Here is a 25,807-nt window from a genome sequence, read left to right as displayed (position 1 = left end):
CCATATTCACCTGTGACAGTGAAACATAGATCTGAGTGTTGTCCTGTCTTACAGATAGGACCTTAACCAATTTAGGCCAGTCCTCTAGTCTCATGATATATATCAATCCCATGATATATATATATTACATGAGTTGAGTAAGTTTATACAGTTACAAAATGGCTGCCGGTACAGGGTGTCGGTGTCCATGGCGACAATCTCTCTAGTGTTCTATGGGCAGCACCGCTCTACCGCCTACTTCCGCCTTTAGTCAGCTGTCAGAGGCGAGAGAAAGGGGGAAACCAGGAAAAAAAACACACCGCAGCGACGGGCCACAGCCAAAATGTCCAGCCTTCCCGACAACTTCAGCGGCTACACCATGACCCAGCTCAACGAGATCCTGGAGGACGACGAAAAACTCACCAAAATGGTTCAGGAAATGGACGAGGTGCGTACAAAACATGCCTCGTTTCCTTCGGAGTCTTCTGTGGTTAGCTCGCTCCGTCGCCTCGTCTCCTCGCGTCCTTTTGTTTTGTTTGCCTCAACTACGCGACGCGAAATCACCTCAGACGCTGATTTATTTAAATATTATTTTAACCGTCGTTTAACTTTTGAAGACTGAAGGGCGATGTTCTAAATGTGTTTGATTCACGCGAGATGCTACACAAAGCTTGGAACAAAGCGCCGAGTTAGCATTGTCTCAAGTTTGGACCCTCGAGGGTTCATCTGCGGCATTGTCCCTTCACTCAAGTGCCCCTTTTCTGACCGCAGGGCCTCGTTTGCGCCTCAAAATCCTGCGTGTGCGTGTCCGTTACGTTCAACTCCAAAAATGCCAGTGAAATGGTAAAAAATGTGCTGTTTTCAATGTATTTTGACCCCAGTGACTGTTAGCATTTTCCCTAAAACGAAACCGACGTGTTTTGTGCTGTTTTATCATAAAGTTCTGGTTTAAACTTCCATTTGGAGCTGTCTCGTTTTAGAAGAATCTATATTAAATATATAGATGCTTCTTTGCAGCTTGCATGATTTCTTGGTCGAGCCAGCGGCGTGAAACTTTTCAGTATTTCTCTATGATCTGAGCCAAACAACTAGTAATACACCAAAATACTAGTAATACCTTCAAAATATGTGTGAAAGCTCCACATTAATCCACATAATCGACGATGCAAATGTTGGTCAACGAAAACGGCAACGACCGATTAATCGATCGATTGTCTGTTTGGTTTAGTTCTGCGTCGTTTCCCTGTAAAAAAAAGGCACCTACTGACAACGACTTTATTCATTTATTTAAATAAATAAACAAACAAAAATGATCAGTACAGATTAAACTTGTTTTTTAAATGTCTATTCGTATCATCATAAAGAACTACGATACGAGAAGGGCCACCACCTGCTGTCGCCATGGAGATATGATAGCTTTGCCTGAACTGTTGCCCACTTTGGCAGTAAACATAACATTTCCAGGTGTTTTCATGACTAAAATGGCGTCGCCTCCCTGAGCTGACCTGTTACCTGGCCTGGTGGCAAGTTCAAATGGTTAACACAGAGTTTAGATGATTTAAGTAACGTTTCAGTCCTGGTTCTTCACCGTTCACTCGTTGAAGGCTCCTCCTCTTTCCGCTCCTGCGCGTTAGCTCTCGAAAAAGGCCCAGTGTCGCTAAGTAATAAGTTGCATTTCTAGCTGTTAAGCCGCAGGAGAGACAGAGTCCACAATTCTCAGGACATCGTTAATAATAATCTTTAGATCGTCTCGGAGGCATCTTGAAAAGCCCGACATGGAGACTCTGAAGCAAATTAAAACACAACCGCCGGCAACAAACCGTACAGAAATGAGCACAGGGTTGTTTCTGGTAATAATTTCAGTTGTATTGAAACGTTCAATTTAGTTTTCAATAAATGAGAGATTTTGGGCTCATTTTTACATTTTCTCTGCAATAGTTTTGGCGGTTTTGTTGTAATATGGTGAGATTTGAGCTGCAGGGACTTGAATAAGTAACTTTCTGTGGCTGATTATTGTTTATTTCTGCTGTATTGATTTGTCACAACTTTATCACAGTTTATCTTAATATTTTTCTGTAGCAATATTTTGTATTTCAAGAGTTATTGTGAATTTGAACCGACACAAAATCGAGGCTAATTTTGGAAGTACTGATTTTTCCAGATTATATTCTTGATTTCTCTGTTTTCAGACCTTTCTGTTGTTATTCAGTTTGTTGCGTTATTGCGTATCGCGTTGGCCAACATGGCAATATAGATACTTTTGCGATATTTTGTGCAGCCCCACTAACTTCCCTTTCAAACTATTATTAACTAAAGCTCACGATTCTCTCATCTAATCGTGTATCATTTAAATAGAGTAGTAAATGATTTCCGCACATGATTCAGTGCTTTTGCGTTGAGGCTCTGGACTCTAGTCTGAGGAGAGAACTTCAGAGTGGTGTAGTTGGTGTAGTTTACAGTCTGTGTGGCCGCGATAAGCAGCTGATAAAAGACAGATTCTTTCCACTCAAAAGAGGATTATTTTTACTGGACCCAACGCTGCAGACACATTTGGCCAAGCATTGAACACAGAAATATGAACTAAATAATATATCCAGCATCACAAAAAAACTCAATATATTGTAGTTGTGGATGTCAAGAATGTTCAAAGAAAAAAAAGTCCAAGTCCTTTTTTAATCTGGCTGTTTTTTGACTTTATTTTGTCGTTCAGAAAGTTTCATTTCATAAAACTGGTGACAAAATGAAGGGATAACCTGTTGGCCAATGGGAATGAAAGAGTTCACTGTTTGGACATGTTTAATCGCTAAATCGTAACGTTTTGTCTCACGATAATCCTAAGACTAAAAGTGTCACTGTGGCCACTTAGTAGCCAAAGTATAAGAACTCTACATCGTTCTGAAATAGTTCGATTCAATGTTTATGGGGCTGATATTTCTCATCCACCTACTAAAAGGTCTGAGGTTCCAGTCCCGCTCTGTAATTGTGTCCTTGGGCAAGACACTTCAGCCACATTAACTAGCGCAAATGTGGTGAGTGATTGGTGAAAGAGGGAGAAGCTGATGCCGCAGATTGGCTGCCTCGCTTCCTTCAGTCTGCCCCAGGGCAACTGTGGCTTGAGTAGTATCTTACCACCGCCGAGTGTGGAGTGAATGATCACTACTACTACCACTACTACTACTTCTAACTGAAATAATAATGCATCAGTCCTAGGTTGGTGGAAGCTCAAAGTCATTTAATTTATTCATTTACTACTCTCACTTTCTTATCTGTTTACTACTCTCAAATAGATAAGAAAGTTGCCATTTCAATATGCGACTTGAGAAATCAAATGTACTACTATTGCTACCACTACCACCGATACTACTTCCTCCTGCCACCGTCCCATCGCCGCTACATAGAGGTTCCTGTCCTGTGGTCGTGAACGAGGAACACTATAAAAGTGCATAACCGTGTTCCTGAGCCGCTCTGGTTTCTAGCACAAAGGGGAGGAGTCCTCTTTGGCTGCGAGTGACATGGCACTTGTCGACTCGGGTTTGTCACCGAAACGTGTTCACAGATACAAGTGTGCATATTTACCGTGCATTTAAGGGCCAACAAAAGGCGGTGTGTCACTGCTGAAACCCGAGAGCACTGAGAACTTTGTGTACTGACGTTGAGGACAATGATTTCTGCCAACGCACAAACCGTGTGCAGCGCTTTCAATGTTTAAAGTCATAAGATGGCCACTGAGCATTATTTGGCTAGGTTATTTATCTGCTAATTTATTTTCAAGATTAATTTATTATCCGTTTAATGAAGCTAAACAAAAGATATCCGAGGATCGCTTGATGAAACATACTGACAGACAAGGAGAGCTTCTGTTACAGCCACAAATAATAATAATGATTCTCCGTTTTCCATTTGTCTGTATTAAAGTGCTCACGGCCCCACAGAGGAACTAAAGGTTAGCTGAGCCGGTTGATCGTATGTTTCATGATGTCACTTATCCAGAGGCGCGGCCGTCTGTCCGGGAAAGAGAAACTTAGCCACGATAATTGTCTTACTCCAGGTTTAGTTCTGGTTTAGTATTCATTTTGATGACTAAATAGAGGTACTTTTATTATTTTAATTAAGAAATGTGTTAAAATGTCTTTTTAAATGTATTTGTGTGGGACAAATGTGGAATGATAATGAACAATATCACTTTTGACCCTTTATTTGGATATGCATACATCGTAGAAAAGACCTGGTCTGAGAACTCTGCAAAATATAATTACCCTAATTAACACCATGGTTATTATTATTATTATTATTTAGCTCAGTTCCAATCATTATTCCAATTATTTCAAAATATAAGACAAATTACAAAAATCACGCCAAAAAACAACACAACAAATTTACACAACACCCCCTCCATACATACACTACATGTATAAACAGCAGTTCTCCTAAAATTAAATGATTTAAATTCATATTTCATCATCAATGATCTTGATTGATCTTTGGCTCCTCCACCAGCGTGAATAGAAGCTGTAGTAGCAGCTCTGTACACAAACTTCTTTTACTGCTTTTACATATATTCAAATTAAATTGGTTGGATGATGTTAAGGCTTTGTTGGCGATTCATTTTCTTAACCTGAATGAGTCTAAAACAGAAATTGTTGTTTTTTAATCCCAACAAAGCAGTTTATTTTGATTTAGAATTGGTCTCTCCATCAGGTCTGCAACACCAACCTTAGCCTCATCTTTGATGGAGAGTTTAAGCTTGATAAGCACAACACTATGTATGTGGGTGTTTGAATCTAGTTTTTATCACCTCAGGCTTTTATCTAGACTCAAATGGGTTTTATCTTTCAGTGACCTAGAGCGGGTGGTCCGTGCTTTTATCTCTACACGTCCTGACTTCTGTAATGCACTGTACACTGGGATCAGCCAAGCTAACCTGTCACGCTCAGTTACACGCTTACACGTCTTTTAACTGGCACACGTTGTAGATAACATATTACACATATTTTATGCTTACTGCACTGGCTCCTCATTCATTTTAGAGTTGATTTTAAAATGTTATAGTTTGTTTTTAAAGTGCTTTATGGACTGGCCCCGCGTACATTTTATACCTCATTGTTCCCCACACTCCTGCGCTCGCTGAGGTCTGAGGGCCAGTTCCAACTTCTTGTCCCAAAACGAGAGTCAAAAGCCGGGGCGACCGGGCCTTTTCTACTCTTCCTCCCACATAAAGACTGCACCTTCAGCTGATGCTTTTAGGTCTTGTTTAAAAACACACTTTTATTCACTGGCATTTAACCCGGCATGAGAATTGTGTGGTCCTCTTGCTGTCTTTTATTATTTTATATATTTGATGTTGTTTTGAATTAGTTTTTATTTGGTTTGTACATATTTATTTATTTATTTTGAATTATTTTTTTATTGAAAGAATAAACATAGATCAATCAATACCTGTGTGTAAATAAAGATAAAGTCCAATAACATTGTCAAAAATGGGGGAAAAAAGAGAGAAAAAACAAATAAATATATAAAAATAAATTAAAAATAAAGACAAGAAAGTGCGGAGTGGGCGGAGCCAGAGAAAATACAAAGTGTGTATTGTTTGAGATTACCGTTTTTAGAATAATGCATCCAAATGAAAATAAAATACAAGGTTCGGGCACACCTGATCCATAATGTGAGTCCTATTTCGTCCAGTTTATGTCGAATTTGTCCATTTCCCAGTTCAGTCCATATGTGAATTTTTCCATTTTCCGTATGTCCATTATGATTTCGGTCCAGTCCTTTATTGTTGGTGCAGTCTGTGTCATCCATTTTTTTGTGATGGCCTTTTTCCCGGCCGCCAAAAGTATCCTCCAGAGATATCCATTCCCAATGTCCATGGCAGGGGTTCTGAGACCCAAATACATGGATCTAAAGTCTGATGGGATCGTAGTGTCAAAGATTGTCTGTAGTACCATATTGATTTCTGTCCAATAAGTCTGTACAACAGGGCAGTCCCAAAATAATGTATTTATTTTTTTAACATATTTTACTTGTTTTATACTCTGTGTAGCACTTTGGTGCCAGGAAAGGAAATAATGTCCTTTTTAACTAACTGGCTCCCTCCAGTTCCGGCGTCACTTCTTCACAAACCTGTCCGTCTGGCGATATTTCTGTGCAAGCGGCGTGAAGGCGGCGGTGCGTGTTAAATGACTCATGCGAGGATGAGCGTTTAACATGCCGAAATGTCAAAACAACGGAAGCGTCGGAGGAGCGAATACAGCCTCGTCTCCGCCGAGTCCGCACAGTCCGTCGCAAAAGTATCGACCACACGACATCTGACCATCTGACAGAAATGTACTGTTAGAAAAAGGCTGATTTTATTCATTATTTTTACTAACCTTTTCGGCCTAAATTGGCCTTGATTTCGTCTTGGTTTCGTCTCTATAAAGTTTTTATTTTGACCGAGTTTGACTGATGGATTAAGGCATATTTCTGTTAATACAACTGAATTTATTGTGTCAAAGTAGATTCAATTCATGTCTGTGTAATCCCTCATCTGTCCAGGAGAAATGATTCTAGAAACGTTTGGTAGTAATATATATTTTTAAATCACTTTCTTCCATCTGAGAGTCATTTTCTACTTTCTTCTCCTTTAAGTCCATACAATGGGTTCTCCCGTTTTATTACACCTCAGTTTGGTGGTAAAGAACCTGTGGTAAATATTTATCGCAGTTTTGCTTCCGTTGAAAAAAAAAGTAAAATTGTCCTCTGTGGTTTGTGTGGTCTGCAGATGCGGGACGTCCAGCAGAGCAAAGAGCAGACGCTGGTGAACAACAGGACTTTGGCCGAGCAGAACTTGGCACTTCAGCCCAAACTAGAGCACCAGAAAGAGCAGCTCACCAAGCGCTACAGCTGCCTACAGGAGCGCTTCGAGTCCTACCAGCTCCGCAAGTCCACCCTCGGTACGCAGTGTCCCGGTCCGAGTCTCGAATGAAAAGTATTGTGTTGTTTATTGTTGAGGGACTTGGGTATTGACAAAAAAGTTTACAGTATCAATGTTTTTAATGATCTTTATGGCTGTTGACATCAAGCATACACATCTTCAAATGATTCTTTAACCATTAGTTGCACTCCTTAGCGGCCAATAGTTTCTTAACCAATTATGTTAACGCTGTGTGTTTTGGGGGTTTTGACTGGACGGCGTAAACTCAAAGCGGCGGGTGTCAAGAAATTAGACATAAACCAATGCTATTCCTTAACACACAGAGAACACTATTCAACTTAGAATATGAAACGAAACAGAAACATCAGACTTTTGTGTAGCATGCATGGGAGAAACCGCCAGGCCGCGTCGCCAAGGCTGTTGTAAGCAGCCTGGCGACCCTCCTGTGGTCTCACAACGTTTTTTCTCATGCAGGTTGGTTTTATTAGAAATTACGGAATAGGAGGGTCACATTCTCATTGGTCAGCTTCACATCACTTGCTTTTACAACTGTATTTCTTCCTTAGAGATAAAGCATGGGTAATGTTTACCTAAACTCCCCTGGGCTGTTACACCCCCTCCCTAGGATAAACATTCCTGTGGCCCATCTTTACGACACCTTCACTAATGCAGTTTGTCACACATGCCATTTTTCTCTTAGACTAATGATGCAGATAAAATACATCACAGAAATATAATCATATATTTACATTTTATCACAGCGGGACAGCAACAACACTTCAAATTTTAAATGCTATTCATGCTCAAGAAGCACTACACGACTTTTAACCAGATTTTCTCATGATTTTCTGTCGTGCTCAGTCATCTCTCGTCGAAGTCAGTCACCACAGCGTCAGTCTTTTAGTGAGGACCAGTTACAACTCGATTTGCATTTGAATCTCAAAGTGCAAACTGCGGAAAGACACGACTCGAGCAGCGGAGACACTGGAAACGGCGACTGAGCTAAAACGTTCTTTTTTCAGCTCACGTCTGCCAAAAGTCTGATCAAATTTACAGGAAACATGTCCAACTTCTGTAAAGTCCGTTTTAGGTTTCAATTTTGGTTGGCCAGGGGTCACATCACGCTGTTTAACCAATGAAAAGTCAGGAAACACGCCGGCCTAAATAAAATCCTCAACATTGTAAAGTCACGTAGTGTTATTAATAAAAAGTCCCAGTGTACAGCTCCAAGCATCGGTCGCTTACGTTTGCCGGAGCTGTTAAAAGATCGGTAGTTTCTCATCCGAGCCAAAGGTAATAATAATAATAAATAATTGTAGGATTAAAATGACATCATAGTGACTCGAGTTAGTCTTTATTTTACTGCAGTTCAGCTGACACTTCTTTTCCTCCAGAGGTTTCACAGTTGTATAAGTGCACTGACACGCTCTCTGGTGGCACAGTGATGTATTACAAGTATGGTTAATGAAAATGAAAGGACAATACGTTTTCATTTAGTTATGCATTTTATAACAGCTAATTGCTTAACCATGAACACAACATTTTGGCAATTCAACAGAAATGTGCTAAAATGTAAATGTTTTGGTTGAAGTTACAGTATAGTTAACCACAATCTACACTTTTTACGTTTCATTTAATTTGTTTTTTATCAAAGACTTTATACTCTAAATTCACATTGACTTGTTATGTCATGCTAGCTCAGGTTTTCCACACACACGGCAGAGGGACTGGTCGGACCGGTCTCCAGCTGCTACCGTCCCGTCTGTGGTCTCTGTAAATGCCGTAATGACCCAGACACACCTTTGCTATTCGCCTCGTGTCAGAACGAGCGGGGAGTTCTTGTGACTTTGTTGACGCTGCGGTTGCCGAGAAGCCGTCTTAAAATAACTTCCTGGTAAAAGACATGCTTTGTTGGGCTGTAGTCTCCGCCGTGTGGATTTGGATACAGTGAGGCTACAGCCCATAACATTCGACAGTAAAGGTTGTTGTAGGAATTATTATTTAGTGCTGGAATTATTATTGGAATTATTGACTAGTAAACCTATGATAATAATCTCCAATTTTATTTTTGATTATCTTATTTGTTATCTGTGATCTAATCAATTATACAATGTATTTGTGCACTGCCTGTCCAAAAACAAAATTGCCACAGAAAAAGTCACATGCGCTATTATTTGGTTGGAGCGCCTTCAGCTGTGGCTTTGTTTCAATAAGATTCTGCAATGTAAAATATTTATTTCCCTCCAGTGTGTCGTTATTCCTCACACAGATCTTCACTGTGTCGTCGTTCCTCGCACAGATCTTCACTGTGTCGTCGTTCCTCGCACAGATCTTCACTGTGTCGTCGTTCCTCGCACAGATCTTCACTGTGTCGTCGTTCCTCGCACAGATCTTCAGTGTGTCGTCGTTCCTCGCACAGATCTTCACTGTGTCGTCGTTCCTCGCACAGATCTTCACTGTGTCGTCGTTCCTCGCACAGATCTTCACTGTGTCGTTGTTCCTCGCACAGATCTTCACTGTCGTTATTCCTCGCACAGATCTTCACTGTGTTGTTGTTCCTCGCAGAGATCTTTAGTGTGTCGTTGTTCCTCGCACAGATCTTCAGTGTGTCGTTGTTCCTCGCACATATCTTCAGTGTGTCGTCGTTCCTCGCACATATCTTCAGTGTGTCGTCGTTCCTCACACATATCTTCAGTGTGTCGTTGTTCCTCGCACATATCTTCAGTGTGTCGTCGTTCCTCGCACACATCTTCAGTGTGTCGTCGTTCCTCGCACACATCTTCAGTGTGTCGTCGTTCCTCGCACACATCTTCAGTGTGTCGTCGTTCCTCGCACACATCTTCAGTGTGTCGTCGTTCCTCGCACAGATCTTCACTGTGTCGTCGTTCCTCGCACAGATCTTCACTGTGTAGTCGTTCCTCGCACAGATCTTCACTGTGTCGTCGTTCCTCGCACATATCTTCACTGTGTCGTCGTTCCTCGCACATATCTTCAGTGTGTCGTCGTTCCTCGCACATATCTTCAGTGTGTCGTCGTTCCTCGCACAGATCTTCAGTGTGTCGTCGTTCCTCGCACAGATCTTCACTGTGTCGTCGTTCCTCGCACAGATCTTCAGTGTGTCGTCGTTCCTCGCACAGATCTTCAGTGTGTCGTCGTTCCTCGCACAGATCTTCAGTGTGTCGTCGTTCCTCGCACAGATCTTCAGTGTGTCGTCGTTCCTCGCACAGATCTTCAGTGTGTCGTCGTTCCTCGCACAGATCTTCAGTGTGTCGTCGTTCCTCGCACAGATCTTCAGTGTGTCGTCGTTCCTCGCACAGATCTTCAGTGTGTCGTCGTTCCTCGCACACATCTTCAGTGTGTCGTCGTTCCTCGCACACATCTTCAGTGTGTCGTCGTTCCTCGCACACATCTTCAGTGTGTCGTCGTTCCTCGCACACATCTTCAGTGTGTCGTCGTTCCTCGCACAGATCTTCACTGTGTCGTCGTTCCTCGCACAGATCTTCACTGTCGTCGTTCCTCGCACAGATCTTCACTGTGTCGTCGTTCCTCGCACAGATCTTCACTGTGTCGTCGTTCCTCGCACAGATCTTCACTGTGTCGTCGTTCCTCGCACAGATCTTCACTGTGTCGTCGTTCCTCGCACAGATCTTCACTGTGTCGTCGTTCCTCGCACAGATCTTCACTGTGTCGTCGTTCCTCGCACAGATCTTCACTGTGTCGTCGTTCCTCGCACAGATCTTCACTGTGTCGTCGTTCCTCGCACAGATCTTCAGTGTGTCGTCGTTCCTCGCACAGATCTTCACTGTGTTGTCGTTCCTCGCACAGATCTTCAGTGTCAGAATTATGCCTCAGAATTATGCCTAGCTTGTTTGACTCCAGCAAACGGCAACAATCTTCAACAAGGATTACCGTGTTATTAGCGCCATTGCGTTTTTTTTCTCTTACTGCTGTTTTGTAAAAAGTAAAAAAAAATTGGGGGGGGGGATAATTTGCAATGGCTGAAGCCATTGCTAGAGTGTCTGCGTCTCTCCCTCTCTTTCCGTCTCCCTCCCTCTATCCCTCTCACTCTCACTCACTCACTCACTCACTCACTCACTCACTCACTCACTCACTCAACTGGCTCACTCAACTGGCTCCGTCACAAAAGAATAAAGCCTAAATAATTACTAAGTACTAATACTTTCTGCAAAAAGTACAAGTTGTTCAAATGTCAAAAGTATTAGCACATGTAATACTGTGAAACCGATCGTAATGAGGTATAACTTGTTGAAATCGATTGAAGCGTTAAGGAGTGGAAACTGACTAAATGGAAAATCATGGAAATAAGTTGTAGAACATATAGTGTCTGCGTGACGTCATCACGCAGACACTCTTTTGAGCTTTTGGTTGTTAAGTTGTTGTTTATTGACGTCCTAGTTCACCTACAAGATATTTTGCCCGATTTAGGCCTCGACTTGCCTCTGCTTAGGTTTGTGGTGTCAGCGCAACATCTGTGTCAAGATAACGAGGGCTGCAGCTATCGATTATTTTAGTAATCGAGTAATCTATTGATTCAATTTTTTTCCGTGATTAATCCAGGTTAACATTCGTAAACTATTTAAAAACATATTAAATATTTTTTCAATAAATGTTATAGTTTATAGTAATAAACAAATTTTCTAACAAAGATTTTGCTTAAAATAACAAATTTTATTCTTAAATTCACATACGTTTGTCCCCAAGCCAGCAAAATTTAACTTTACCAGTCCAAACTGTTCAGTTAGTCTATAAATAATATATATAAAAGACCAATTAACTTGTCACCCGACTGTAAACAGTTACAGTAGCCTTAAAATAAGAAACTTGTTTGTAAAACTTTATGTTGAGTGAGACCAGTGATCCCTGGTGAACTGTAACTGCATTTTGTCATTTTGCAGCACTAGTTCAGGCGCCAAACAAATTGAGTGACCATCACACCAAGATTCAAACATGGGGAATTCATGTGTCTATTTGTTTCAGGTCGTTAGCAGCTAGCTAATGCTAGTGGCTATGCTAATAAACGTTAGCCTACTTGCAGACAGTTTTAAGGAGCCTAATTTCCAACTGTCCCGAGTTTTATATTTTAGGATCAGACACACAGTCCGTGCTCTTGACAGCTTTGAGGGCGTGTCTGATGCAGAGCCGGCTTGTGGACGAGGAAGAGCAGATAGAAATGTCCAGAACTTCTGTCTTCTTCAAGTATCTTCACTTTTATGTGCTGCTTTTCATGACTTTATAACCGTGAGAAGCAACAGCATTTGTGACATCTTTAACATGTGACAACAAATAAGTCACGTGACTGAAACCCATGGATGGCAGAAAGACGAGTATCACTCGCCTAGAGCACAATTCAAACAAAAGGCAGTTAAAGTGCTTCACGCAACAGGAAAAAAATGCATTCATATCACAATGACATGACACAAATCACAAGACGGTTTAAGAAATAAAAGAAGAATACAATTAAAATCATTTAAGTCAAATGCACAGCTAAACAAGCTTAGATTTGAACATTGTGAGAGTAGAAGTCTGTCTCACATCTTTGCTGCATAAAACTGAAACACAGATTCCCCATGTTTAGTCCTGACTCTGGCACCAGCAGGAGGCCGGTCCATGTTTAGTCCTGACTCTGGCACCAGCAGGAGGCTGGTCCATGTTTAGTCCTGACTCTGGCACCAGCAGGAGGCCGGTCCATGTTTAGTCCTGACTCTGGCACCAGCAGGAGGCCGGTCCATGTTTAGTCCTGACTCTGGCACCAGCAGGAGGCCGGTCCATGTTTAGTCCTGACTCTGGCACCAGCAGGAGGCCGGTCCATGTTTAGTCCTGACTCTGGCACCAGCAGGAGGCCGGTCCATGTTTAGTCCTGACTCTGGCACCAGCAGGAGGCCGGTCCATGTTTAGTCCTGACTCTGGCACCAGCAGGTGCCATGGAGAGACTTGTACACAAGCAGAGCTGCTTTAAAGTCTCTTCTCTGAGCCACAGGGGGCAGTGCAGAGACCTGAGAACAGGACTAATGTGATCATACTTCCTGGTTCTAGTCAGGACCCGAGCAGCAGCGTTCTGGATGAACTGCAGCTGTTTTACAGCTCGTTTGGAGAGGCCAGTGAGCGGCCGTTACAGTAGTCTAATCTACTGGAGACAAACTTATGGATAAGTCTCTCCAAGTCTGGTTTAGACACTATACATTTGATTTTATGAAGTTAAACTGCAGCATTCTCATTCATTTACATATCCACAAATTACACCCATTCCACAATACACCGTTATTAATCCAGTTTTAGCCTTGTTTAAAAATAGCCCGTCAAACCGCTGTGACATCTGCCGGGGGGGCGTTTGTCAGACCACAGGCTTTGTCAAATGTAGGTTACACTGCCCAGCCTCTCCATCTCTGTCACTGCCCCAGTTGTTGATTTGACCCAGATCGTGGAGAGATTTAGTCTACTGTAGTAGTGTTGTGGTTAAAGATGCCACAGTATTACGCTTTATCGTTTCTTCTCACAATAATCGCAACACTAAAACGATCCTTCACAATTATTGGCACGTAATAAACACAACATTTTCTTTCGGTCTAATCCATTACTGTTCCAATAGCATGTCGCCAGCGGTGTGGAAGTAAAGTTATTGTGATATAAACAGCACTGTACATTTAGGTGTGGCATTTTATGTGTACCAAATAGGGTAATTATAATTATCTCATTTTTGCTTCTTCAAATTACCTAGGGACCCGAATACTCCCTAGTTTCAACACTGAAATTTCTGAATCATGATTTTGTGTTTATTAAATTAATGATGAAGAAACCCTGTTCATTAGTTGGTTTTGCATTATATGTCTCCTTTAACAAGTAAAAGTTTCACATTAATTATCACAAAAAGTTGAATTAGTTTTTATGAAAGACTTTTGGAAATATTAATAAATTCCCCTTGATGTGACAAGAGGGTCCAAAGTAGAGGGTGATGTGAGAGAAATGTCTTCAATCAAAAACATACTTTCTTGATGGCAATATTCAGACAATATTTTCACAAATCAGGAATGTGCTCAAATGTGCCTGTAATTAAAGCCCATGTGACACATTAGATGACAAAACAAAGGGAACATGATTGTATTTAAGATTTTACCAAACATTTTGCCTGTTTTTCTCTAATCTGGCCATTATTGTGCCTTTTTTATAATGCCACTTCCTGGTTTGACATGTCCATTAAATATGAAATAGGTAGAGACACAACTGTTACTTAGCAACCAGATTGTAAACAAGAGCCGAAGTCCATTCAAATCATACAATAGTTACGATTTGACAAATGATTCTACCTTTTGTTGACATAGGTGTTGGTATTCCGTTATTGAACTCGGCACTATTTCTTTCATTTAAATTTTTTTTCAAATTTTCTGCTCTAAATGTAACTTGACCGATGAAAAATAGAATCATTATTTACCACAGGGGCCATCTCTAAGGGCTTTAAGTGTCGCACACAATACTGGTTCATTTTATGCTCCATTCTCAAAGTGCAGAAACGTTATATTCTTGTTATGGAGATTACACGCCCATTAAGACATCAGATCAGTCTCTTTTCTGGGTCATTTTTAACAGTTTGATTATAGACCATTTCGATTTAGTGACGGGACAAGTGTTTCATTTTACCCGGGGCTAATTCCCAATGTCAGTCCCTGGTTGAACAAAAAACGGTACACATCATAAATTCAGGTCAAAGATGGTTATTTCCCTGACTTTCAATTTAATACGTCTGAGTTCTTATTTAAAAAGGACCCAGTTTGTCCGTCCCTTCAGTTCCACAGGTGAAGAGTTCCATTTTTTGTGCAGTGAACGCTGAAGTTGTTTTACGCCTCGGGACTCTAGAGTTTCCACGCTGAGCTCTGGTAACCGACCCCAGCGCCCTGAGAGGAACCATCAAGTCACTTTCGTACACGTTTGAACTGCGCAGATCTAATGTAATTTAGTTTCTTATCCAGAATTTACATGCTGTATTCTGAATGATTTGAAGAGGCTTGGTGGTGCTTTGAGTGCATGAAAGTACGAGCAGCGTCCGAATGTGTGGGAAGTGGCTTTGGCAACTCTGGAAACTTTTATCATACGACACAGGTTCAAATGTGAGTTCAAGCCCCAGGGATTTGATCTGCGAGACCTGCTCAATGTTGTGTCCATTTGCCTTTTTGGATTGAGGTTTTCAGATGGACTACAGACAGACTTTTTGGCTTTCAGTGACGGACCTGCGAGGTTTTAATTTTCTCCAAAACAACTGTTGCAATATGATTTTTTTATTTTGTTTTTAAGAACAAACAAGAAAATATAGAACACAACAAAAACAGAAATAAATATAAAAATAACGGTACCGACCAGTCCAAAGTCTGTCAAATTTGTCCATTTCCAAATTAAGGCCAAATTTTATTTTTTTTCTTTGTTTAATCTCTATCATCCAGTCCTTGATCGTTTTGTCAACAATTTTTTTTGTAATTGCCTTTTTTCCTGCTGCCAAAAGGACATTCCAAAGTATCCATTTATTTGGCAGGAGTTTTGAGGCCCAAGTACATAGTTCTGAAGTTCAGAGGGATGGTGATATCAAAAACAGTCTGCAGTGTATCGTGAACCTCAGTCCAGTATTTGTGAGCGACAGGACAGTCCCAGACCACGTGATCGTGGTTTGTCTCCTGCTGCCACAAAATTCCCTCCAGACATGTGAATCTGTTTGTCCTCAATTCAATACATTAGACAAAATACAAAACTTTCAACGTTTACAATTCAAACTCTAGACAAACTTGCTCCCTCATGGCCAGGGATGTCACAAATATTTGGTTAATCGATAATTGCAATTCTTCACAATATAATCGTAAGAACAAAAAACATAATCGTGACAATTTTGGAAGCAAAATTAAGTATTTTAGTTCAATCTATCGTCCAAAAAATTGACCTGAATGTAAATAACTTAATTATATGATTGTTTTGGTCACATTTAACTTTATTTTGTCTTTCAGTTTGGTAAAGCCGCTCACAAACTTGAGGAAGAGTCAAGTGTCAGACCACGAGAATAAAAGAAAATCAAAGATTTCACTGTTATTTGGTCAGAGTCTCAATAATCGGGAATAATCGTTAATTTTTTATGTTTTTTCTCAGAATAATTGTAACATTAGGACTCAGTTGAAGAAGCCTATCATTATTGTAACATTTTAAGTCAGCAAAACATATTATATTTTATGGTTATCAGATGTTCCTCATGTTTAAAGTTCTAAATGGGCTCGCCCCTCCACCCTTAATGGATTTTATTAGTAAAAAAATGAACACTGGAATAAGCACCGGAGCATTACCGAGTTTACGACTCATATGGACATGATTATTGAACGAAACCTCCCGAAACGACCCAACACGTTTTTAGGGTCTCGTGCCGCTGTAGTGCGTCGTCTTTGAGTCTGCGGCACTTAAGTTTGGCTTCATTTGCGGCTGACGCTTTAAAAACGCCGCTTTTGTTAACCGGTTTTCCGTTCTTCTTCTTTCAGACCACAAATCCGGGAACACGTCTTTGGACACGCTGCTGGCTTTGCTTCAGGCCGAGGGGGCGAAGATCGAGGAGGACACAGAGGTGAGGAGGGCGGGAACGTGGTGCCAGTGGTGATGGTCAGCGTAGAATGACCGTCGGTCAGTCCCTGGGTTTTGTTACCTTTTTAGAGAAGCAGAAGTCATTATATGCGATGGGTAGAAGGTATAACCCGCTTCAAGGTGCGCGTTACACATTTCCCATACTGTGTTGACTTTGTGCTGATGCACCTTGGTGTAGGGCTGGGAAATGAATCGAAATGATCGAGCACAGCACAATGAAAAGGCGCCGTTTCTTATGTTACAGGACAAATATTATCAGCCTTTAAACATGCTCTTAGCACCTTTTAGTTCGCCATTTCATGTTTTATAACAACATTTTTTAAAATAAATGAACATCTTCTTTGCCGTCTCCTACAGTACTAAGAGTTTTGGCGCCCTCTACTGGCCTGCACAGGTTAATAATAAACTATTATAAACAGCAATGCTGGGTAGCCACACATTTGTACTGTGCATTTCTCCCTTCTATTCCCATTCAGTACGAGTCGAGAGACGATTTATGGAGTTAAAAAAGATTCAGAACGGTGTGTTTTTGAGGCTCAGAGGGAGAGAAGGATTCATCAAAATAGTGTGAAGTAAGCTAAATGTGACTCCAGCTGTGTCATCTTGTATTCAAAGCAAATAAAAGCATATTGTACAAAAGTAAAGTAGTACAAGTAACTCGAAGTGAATGTGATGAGTAAAATACAGGGCATGCTGTAATATAATTCTATATCAAAAATGACTCGTGTCCATCGTTACGGCAGCCCGTGATATTGATACTGTATCAACAAATTTACCTGCGTGTTATTTTGAGAGGGCTTTTATGCGGTTAAACTCTCGTTCAAACCCTCCTCTGTTTGTGTCTCTGTGCAGAACATGGCCGACTGCTTCCTGGATGGCGACATGACCCTGGACTCGTTTGTCGACTCGTACCACAATCAGCGAAAACTGGCCCACTTGCGGCGAGTGAAAATCGAGAAGCTCCAGGAGATGGTCATGAAGGGCCAGCGCCTCCCTCAAGCCCCCGTCGCCGCTCCGCGCACCCACGACGTCGCCTTCCATCCGTCGACGCCACAGATCCCGGAGGATGACGACGGCGGCTCTCCGCTCGCCCAGGCCAGGAGAAAACCGCCGCCGCCTCCCTCACAGCCCGCGCCCGTTTTAAACCAAGCACAGCAGCCGTCGGTTTTCTACACGCCGTCGCCGTACCCGCCCATCCCCCCGCGGACGGGCCAGCCTTTCCCGAGCGTCCAGGGCTATCCTTTCCTGGCACAGTACGCCCCGGCTTTGCCCCAGCGACCTGCGCCGAGAATGACCCCGCAGCCGGGCTTCATCATGCAGTAAACGGAGTAAAGCCATGCAGCTGAACTGCTTTTCATTTTGTTTTTTCTTCCCCCTAAATGAGTGCGTGTCATATACGCGAGGTTTGAAGGCGCGTCCGCTAACAATCGGCTAGCGACGCTGTAGTGCTCAGGGTTGTGTTGTCCAGCTGTAGAGTAGATTGTAAAGCGGTGAGTTACAACCTGCACTGCTCCGATGCTTTACAGATTCTTGAATGTCTCGCACTTGGATGGAGGCAGGAGACGATGGAATATTTGGTCTTTTTCACAGGAAATTCGATTCCACCCAAACTAAGAAAGGGATCATTTGTGCGGCGTGTTTGTTTTGAGTTTGAACTGAACACACATGTCATACAGTTATCTTTTAACATAGTTATAACATGGTTAAAAGCATTAAAAATATTTAAATTTACACTTAAAGGAATACAGGCACTGAAAAAAAAAATCTTAAAAAACCTCCTGTATAAAAAGTAAATATTGTTATAACGCACTAGTATTAAAGAAACATCCATAGATAATGATATTATTACAATATTTAACGTTTTTGCCAATTATTTCCCTTACATTAAAACAAATATGTTCTTGCCTTGCATTGGTCAAACTCTGTCCAAAGAAAAAGAGGCTGAATCATCGTTGATTTAAAAAAAAGAAAGAAAAAAAAAGTAAGAATAAAAGTGAAATCATAAATAAAGATTGGCCTTTTTCAACAAAACAGTACATTTCGTTGCAAACCTAATTCAAATCTAGGCACACTTTTTTTAATTATTTCGTATTATCGGGCTTAACACCCAATATACCACAAAATATATAGAGCGTTTTATTGTGAACTAACCCTAAACTTGAGGTCCACAATATTGATTCTTTGTCATTTGGTGGTGATGGAAATGCAAAATGGAACAGAAATGACCCGGTTCACTCCATCCCGACATCTGATGAAATGGAGAGCAGCTGAAGGAGAAGAACGCAAGACAAAAACAGCAAAAACAGATTTACGCTCTGTTTAAAGCCGATTGTTAGCGGGTTTTAGCGTTTGACCACATGGGGGCGATAGACTGGAATCGGAGGACGGGGGAGTCGCACCGGGGACCCCTGATTGTCGACCTGCCGGACCTGCCTTTTTGGAACCTGGGACCAAAGCGCGAAACGCATCGGTCAAACTGGAAAGTTGGTTGGACTTTTCGCCGTTTCCGCGCCGCATATCGATGCCGCGACATTCCTGACGAACCGCGCGACTTGTCCAGACTATAAAAACGTACAGCGAGTCGAGAAAGTATTCGTTCCTCATTTGATTATTTCTTTATTAGTATGTAGTAGCCTGAACCTTTCTAAATTGTGTTTTTGTACAAGGCTAATTGGAATTCACAGCATATCAAAAGAAAATTATCTATTTTTATCTTTATTTTTTTCATATTTTTGCTAAACTTTCTGAAAAACATAATATTGCAGGTTAATTTGTAAAGAAATGTATCAATAGATTATTTTGAGTGTCTGATTGCGACACATTAAAAGGGGAGAATACTTTTCCAGCCCACTGTAAATGAGGATGTGAATTGTGGGTTGCCTAGTTTGGACGAGTCTTTTATCTGCACTTTTCTCTATCCGGACATTGAGGTGTATTGTTTTTTTATTGTTTATGCCAAGTCTATGCACATTAGATATTTTGTCAACCGATACATTCGACGATAAGTTTATTTCTGTTTGAAAACTTGTCTAATCTTTGATTCTTAAAACGTTCCCTTTGGTATTTCAAGCTCGTAGACTGAGAATATTACAGCGAACGATGAGTTAGTTTCAAAGAAGAGAGTGGGTCTGAAAGAGCAGTTCAGATGTAGCTGGGACTTCACTCACTCCGGTAACAATATGTCCATAAAGCTGGACGTCCACTGCACCGTTCTTTGTGCCTTAAGAGTTATGTACGTCGCACTACACTAAACTCAAGATGGCACACGATGGTTCACGCCATCAGTCCTGGCTACGATAGAGGCTTGTCCCCCGAGAGGCGCTTGTCCCCCGAGAGAGGTGACGGGACAGGGGCTTGTCCCCCGCCCAGGGGACAGGGTAGGTATGTCCCTCAAGTTGTTTGCCCCACAATTTTCCCGACAAATGTAAATCTTTCATCGCAGACGGACAAAATCGTGCAGTGGACGCCTGACTTTAACGTGTAGATTTGGCATTTCTTTTCAGCGTTTGGTGTATATAGGAAACATTTCTTTGTAACACAATTCTAAATGTATATGCAAGTCAATGAGACCCAAATTACTGTGCAGTTTAGATGAACATTTCCAGTTTTAACCTGAGGCAAAACTGCATCTATGCTGTGATATTTAGTTTGTAATATAATTTCACACGGTACATAGGTATATTTAATGTCAGCGTTATTTTATTAGACTATATTGTACTAATGTTTTTAATTTAAAGATACGAGATAGACTAATTAAACGTTTGAAAACAGGAGGGAGAATGTGGAGAAATGCGGGCTCCATGTAAGCCACATGAATGTTCTGTTCAATAAAACAAATTATGAAATTACACATGACTCAGTCAAGTGTTTTTGGCTCCTGATATTTATGCAGTTTATTAATTAGCCACACACAGACACAGACGCACGCACACAGACAGACACACACACAGACACACACAGACACACACATACACACAGACGCACACACAGACAGACACACACACACACAGACACACACATACACACAGACGCACACACAGACAGACACACACACACACACACACACAGACACACACATACACACAGACGCACACACAGACAGACACACACAGACACACACATACACACAGACGCACACACAGACAGACACACACAGACACACACACACAGACACACACATACACACAGACGCACACACAGACAGACACACACACACACAGACACACACATACACACAGACGCACACACACACAGACAGACACACACACAGACACAGACGCACACACACACACAGACACACACACAGACGCACACACAGACGCACACACACAGACGCACACACACACACAGACGCACACACACACACACAGACGCACACACACACACAGACGCACACACAGACAGACACACACAGACACACACACACACAGACACACACATACACACAGACGCACACACAGACAGACACACACAGACACACACACAGACACACACATACACACAGACGCACACACACACACAGACGCACACACACACAGACGCACACACACACACACAGACGCACACACACACACAGACGCACACACAGACAGACACACACAGACACACACATACACACAGACGCACACACAGACAGACACACACAGACACACACACACACACAGACACACACATACACACAGACGCACACAGACAGACAGACAGACACAGTATGACCTCTAGTGGTGGAAGTTGTTTAAGAGAATTGGGAAGTACTACATGGTGTTGACAGGACTGAATATTTGTACTGTAAGTAAAAGTACAGTTACACGACTAAAAATGTACTCTTTACAAGTACTGCAGCCAAATCTGTATTTTAGTTAAAGTAAAAAAAATAGTACAATTTGCAATAGAGGACAAGCTTTTTTTTTAACATGGTTTCAGTATAATTTTAGATTAGTCTTTAATCAAACTTGATGAAATAAACAATTTAAAGTGGAATTAAGTTGTTTAAAAGGCAGTCTGAGCTCTGTCCAATCGGAGCAGGCGATGCAGCCATGTTTTGGGACTACGATTTGAATTGTAACTAATTACAATTACATGGCTAAAGTTACTAGTACTCATTGAAAGTACAATTACTCAAAAATACTCCATTACCGTAACGTGAGTATTTGTACTTGTCACATCAGTTATCCCTGGAAGCTCAGATTTCCTCTTAATAAACAACTCCTGATGTTTTTCAGTCCGGTTTAGACCTCACACTGAGACTGCTGTTGTCAAGGCGACTAATGACATGAAGTGTCTTGCCCAAGGACACAACAGTGCTCTAACGCCCCCCTGTGGCACCTGGCATTCCAGCGCTCTCCCATCCCAGTAATAACCAGTCCTATTCCTGCTTCAGAGCATTGAAACGTTGGTATGGCCAAGTATATGTAATTCTCTTAAAGCTCTTGTATATTTTCTGAAAACACACACACTCCAGTAGCGCTGTGTTGATTTAATTTGTATTATTGATGAACAGTAGATTGAAGAGAAATTGTTCATTACAGAAGTTACATGAAGCATCCATTATCAAAGGTGGGTTCTTTACCTTCAGTAAAGTACATATACTTGAGAAACTTTCATTTTCCAGATACATTTACCCCAAACTGAGTAATGTATTTGACGGTGTAATTGAAGTTCTATTACTTCAGAAAATGCTTTGGTTGTTTTTTCTCTTCTAATTACATTGACTTCAAAATATGAGTCTGATGTTAAGTCCAGACAGTCACTCGTACAATTGACCTTTGAGTTATAGGGTCGTCTAATCATATATTGAACTGTGTACTTCTACTTGAGTAATAATATTTTGAAGAAACAGTTTTCCTACTTGAGTAAAGTTGTTGCCCACCTCTGATTATAATCACTTTCACCAAGTCAAAGTTAGATTTACTGCGTTATATGAGATTATAGAGACAGTGTGACATCCTGGAGCTCTACTGAACAGGACGTATCTTCATGCTGAAGGACTTCTGAGAGTAGTCCCACCCTCTCCATGTTTTCCATGCCACTCCAAGAGCAAAGTGGGTGTTGTCAGCGCCCCAGCGATAAACACCGTTGGGGTTGGTGTAGATGCAGCTGTTGTACCAGAAAGCTCCAAGATGGAATTTAGCGCAGTTCTCATGATAAAGATCCTGGTCTTTGTCAACAGTGGTGAACTTCGTGCCGTTGTGATAGGTGAGACTGTCTCCTGTGGAAACATAAAGACCCTTAGGTTATTAGTGTCTTATAATGTTGCAATGATGGTGAACTGAACTGACCTGCTCCTCCGTCAGTGAATCCAGACACTGTTAGTTTGTATCCGTCACATTCACCTCCAACAGAGAAAGAAGTTTAACGAGCAGATACTTTTTCCCCCTCATGTTTCCCTCGAGCTGTGATCTTGTGGATAAACTCCAAACCTGTACAATAATGTCTGTTTTAACATCAACTTCAATAACAAGATTACGTTTTTTCTCACCCAGCCAGTGTTCTCCATCGACGTTCCCAAATAGGCCATAGGCTGTAGCCTGTATCGTTCAAGTTCGCTACACCTGTCACAAGACTAAAAAATTACTTCAAATATAAAATTATCATTGTACCATTAGCTCATGACCAAAAGTTCTCCACTCGCATCGCGCCAGTTTTTTACGGTGATAACTTAAATGCGGAACTATATTCTCAGCCTGATAGCGCAATATCCCTACGCCTGAATCATTCCGCCTCTGAATCAGCCAATCAGGGGAGAGATTACTACAACAACATCAAACATGGCTGCTCCCGTGGAGCGTCATGTTGTCTCTCGAGCCGATAGAAAACGCTATGAAAATATGGATTACACGTGCATCACACACATTTCAGCGGTAGAAAAAGAACAAACACAGCCACAGACTGTTGTCCGCTGGAGGAAGCTGATGACTTGTGCTCAGAAGTGGATAGAAATTGACGGAATAGACCGCGCGTTAGCGGCAGCTGTTTGTGTACACAATGATGACTTCGCCAAACAAAACTATCCTACGTCTTCTGTGGCTTCTTCGGACGGAAATCTTTCTCATTTCTGGAAAGTAACAAGCCAGGCTTTCACCCTACATGCTATAGACGTTTCACCCTACATGCTATAGACGTTTCACCCTACATGCTATAGACGTTTCACCCTACATGCTATAGACGTTTCACCCTACATGCTATAGACGTTTCACCCTACATGCTATAGACGTTTCACCCTACATGCTATAGACGTTTCACCCTACATGCTATAGACGTTTCACCCTACATGCTATAGACGTTTCACCCTACATGCTATAGACGTTTCACCCTACATGCTATAGACATTTCACCCTACATGCTATAGACGTTTCACCCTACATGCTATAGACGTTTCACCCTACATGCTATAGACGTTTCACCCTACATGCTATAGACGTTTCACCCTACATGCTATAGACGTTTCACCCTACATGCTATAGACGTTTCACCCTACATGCTATAGACGTTTCACCCTACATGCTATAGACGTTTCACCCTACATGCTATAGACGTTTCACCCTACATGCTATAGACGTTTCACCCTACATGCTATAGACGTTTCACCCTACATGCTATAGACGTTTCACCCTACATGCTATAGACGTTTCACCCTACATGCTATAGACGTTTCACCCTACATGCTATAGACGTTTCACCCTACATGCTATAGACGTTTCACCCTACATGCTATAGACGTTTCACCCTACATGCTATAGACGTTTCACCCTACATGCTATAGACGTTTCACCCTACATGCTATAGACGTTTCACCCTACATGCTATAGACGTTTCACCCTACATGCTATAGACGTTTCACCCTACATGCTATAGACGTTTCACCCTACATGCTATAGACGTTTCATTGACAAGAAACGAATTACTAGTGCTGAAAAGCTTGCAGCAAAACAGTCGGTCTGTGGGCAGCATGGAGCGGGTGAGGATGACGCTGAATCTACCACATCAACTCTGCCACCTTCTCCCAAACGACTGAGATCTACCACAGATGTAAAGACAAAATCATCTAAAAAGTCAAGCGATGTACTTCCTGCAGTTTGCATCATTTGCAGAAGGTTGATCGCTGTATCAAAGAGGCTCTCAAGACAAAGAAAGATAAATTGGTCCAAGCTGAAACTTGAACTGCTGGTGAGTAGATTATATACTGATTCTTGCATGTGTGTTTTCTCTTGCTCGTGGTAAATAGGACTAATCACAGTGAAATAAGTTGGCGAAAATATACATAGATAAGATAAGATATTCCTCTATTGTCCCACGTGGGGAAATTTCATTGATGCAACGCAGGAAGATCCAGAGGTAGATACAGAAGAAAAGAACAGATCACTATAGGAATATGTGCCTAGTTTATGACATGTAGGTGTAGATGTAATGTACGTAAGACTATGATGATGTGAGTTGAATAAAAAGGCAATACAACTTTTGCGATTGTTTACTGATTGTGCTCACCCTTGATTGAAATTCTTTTACTTCTCCTTTACTAGGAAGTTTGGTCAAAGCAGCTGAATAAAGAGCAGATGAATCCATCCTGATGTGTACCAGAGGTAAAGATTGTGTTGCCATTGAAGGCACCTCTATCACAAGAGGTGTTACAAAGAATACACAAGCTTTCCGACAAAGAAGACAAGTGATGAAAGGTAACATTTTGGTAATCAAATAAAATATATATATTTCCATATATTTAGATAAATTCATAATTTAATTGAAAATTATTGTAATGACTACACGATAATTTTAAAGACGTTTGAATCAAAGCAAATTTCTGTTTGTAGTGAGCTAGTATATTTCAATCACTGACCAATCACTGCATTTCCTTGCTTTATACAGGTTACCTAAAGTCTGGGAGTATGGCGATGCATATACAGCATTCTGTGACACTGTGTCATCCGGACACGACTGATTGAAAATCAGGAAATCCTCAGAATGAAGAAGCTCTTGTCCCTGTTCCAGAAATTCATCAAAAAACACCCTGGTCATGGAAGTTACAGGTAATTAAATTATTCTTATTGTTTATGAAAGAAAACAATAGAAGATCGGATAAACATCACAGCTATGTTTATTCATGAAATTTCATTCAAGATCAGACCAATCCTGTTAGCTACAGGAGTCTACATATTTCCATTCATTTATTTATTTATACAGGGAAAACCCAGTGAGAAAAGTGGTTACCCTGTTAAAACACAACACAAAATAAACAACAAACATAGGATACTAAAACACAAATAAAATAATAATTCTAAAACTAAAACACAAATAAAA

At 41.3% G+C, this 25,807-nt stretch overlaps 1 protein-coding gene and 1 long non-coding RNA gene across 2 annotated transcripts; both read left to right on the top strand.

Moving 5' to 3' along the window:
- The first annotated feature begins 233 nt into the window (after positions 1-233).
- vps37ba (VPS37B subunit of ESCRT-I a) lies at positions 234-20,358 on the top strand. The gene is made up of 4 exons (XM_072434108.1): positions 234-427; positions 6,740-6,911; positions 16,414-16,496; positions 17,366-20,358. The coding sequence occupies exons 1-4, from the start codon at positions 323-325 to the stop codon at positions 17,834-17,836; spliced, it is 831 nt and encodes a 276-aa protein (XP_072290209.1). The 5' UTR covers positions 234-322; the 3' UTR covers positions 17,837-20,358.
- Positions 20,359-24,395: 4,037 nt separating this feature from the next.
- Positions 24,396-25,530, top strand: LOC140346362 (uncharacterized). Its single transcript, XR_011924315.1, has 3 exons — positions 24,396-24,679; positions 25,033-25,185; positions 25,376-25,530. It is a non-coding gene; the product is annotated as an uncharacterized lncRNA (long non-coding RNA).
- The last annotated feature ends 277 nt before the right edge of the window (positions 25,531-25,807 follow it).

The sequence above is a fragment of the Eucyclogobius newberryi genome, unplaced genomic scaffold (genome assembly GCF_026437365.1).
Source record: "Eucyclogobius newberryi isolate DKJ021-1_F unplaced genomic scaffold, fEucNew1.0.hap1 SCAF_6, whole genome shotgun sequence".
NCBI lineage: Eukaryota > Metazoa > Chordata > Actinopteri > Gobiiformes > Gobiidae > Eucyclogobius > Eucyclogobius newberryi.
This window is presented reverse-complemented; position numbering and strand designations above follow the sequence as displayed.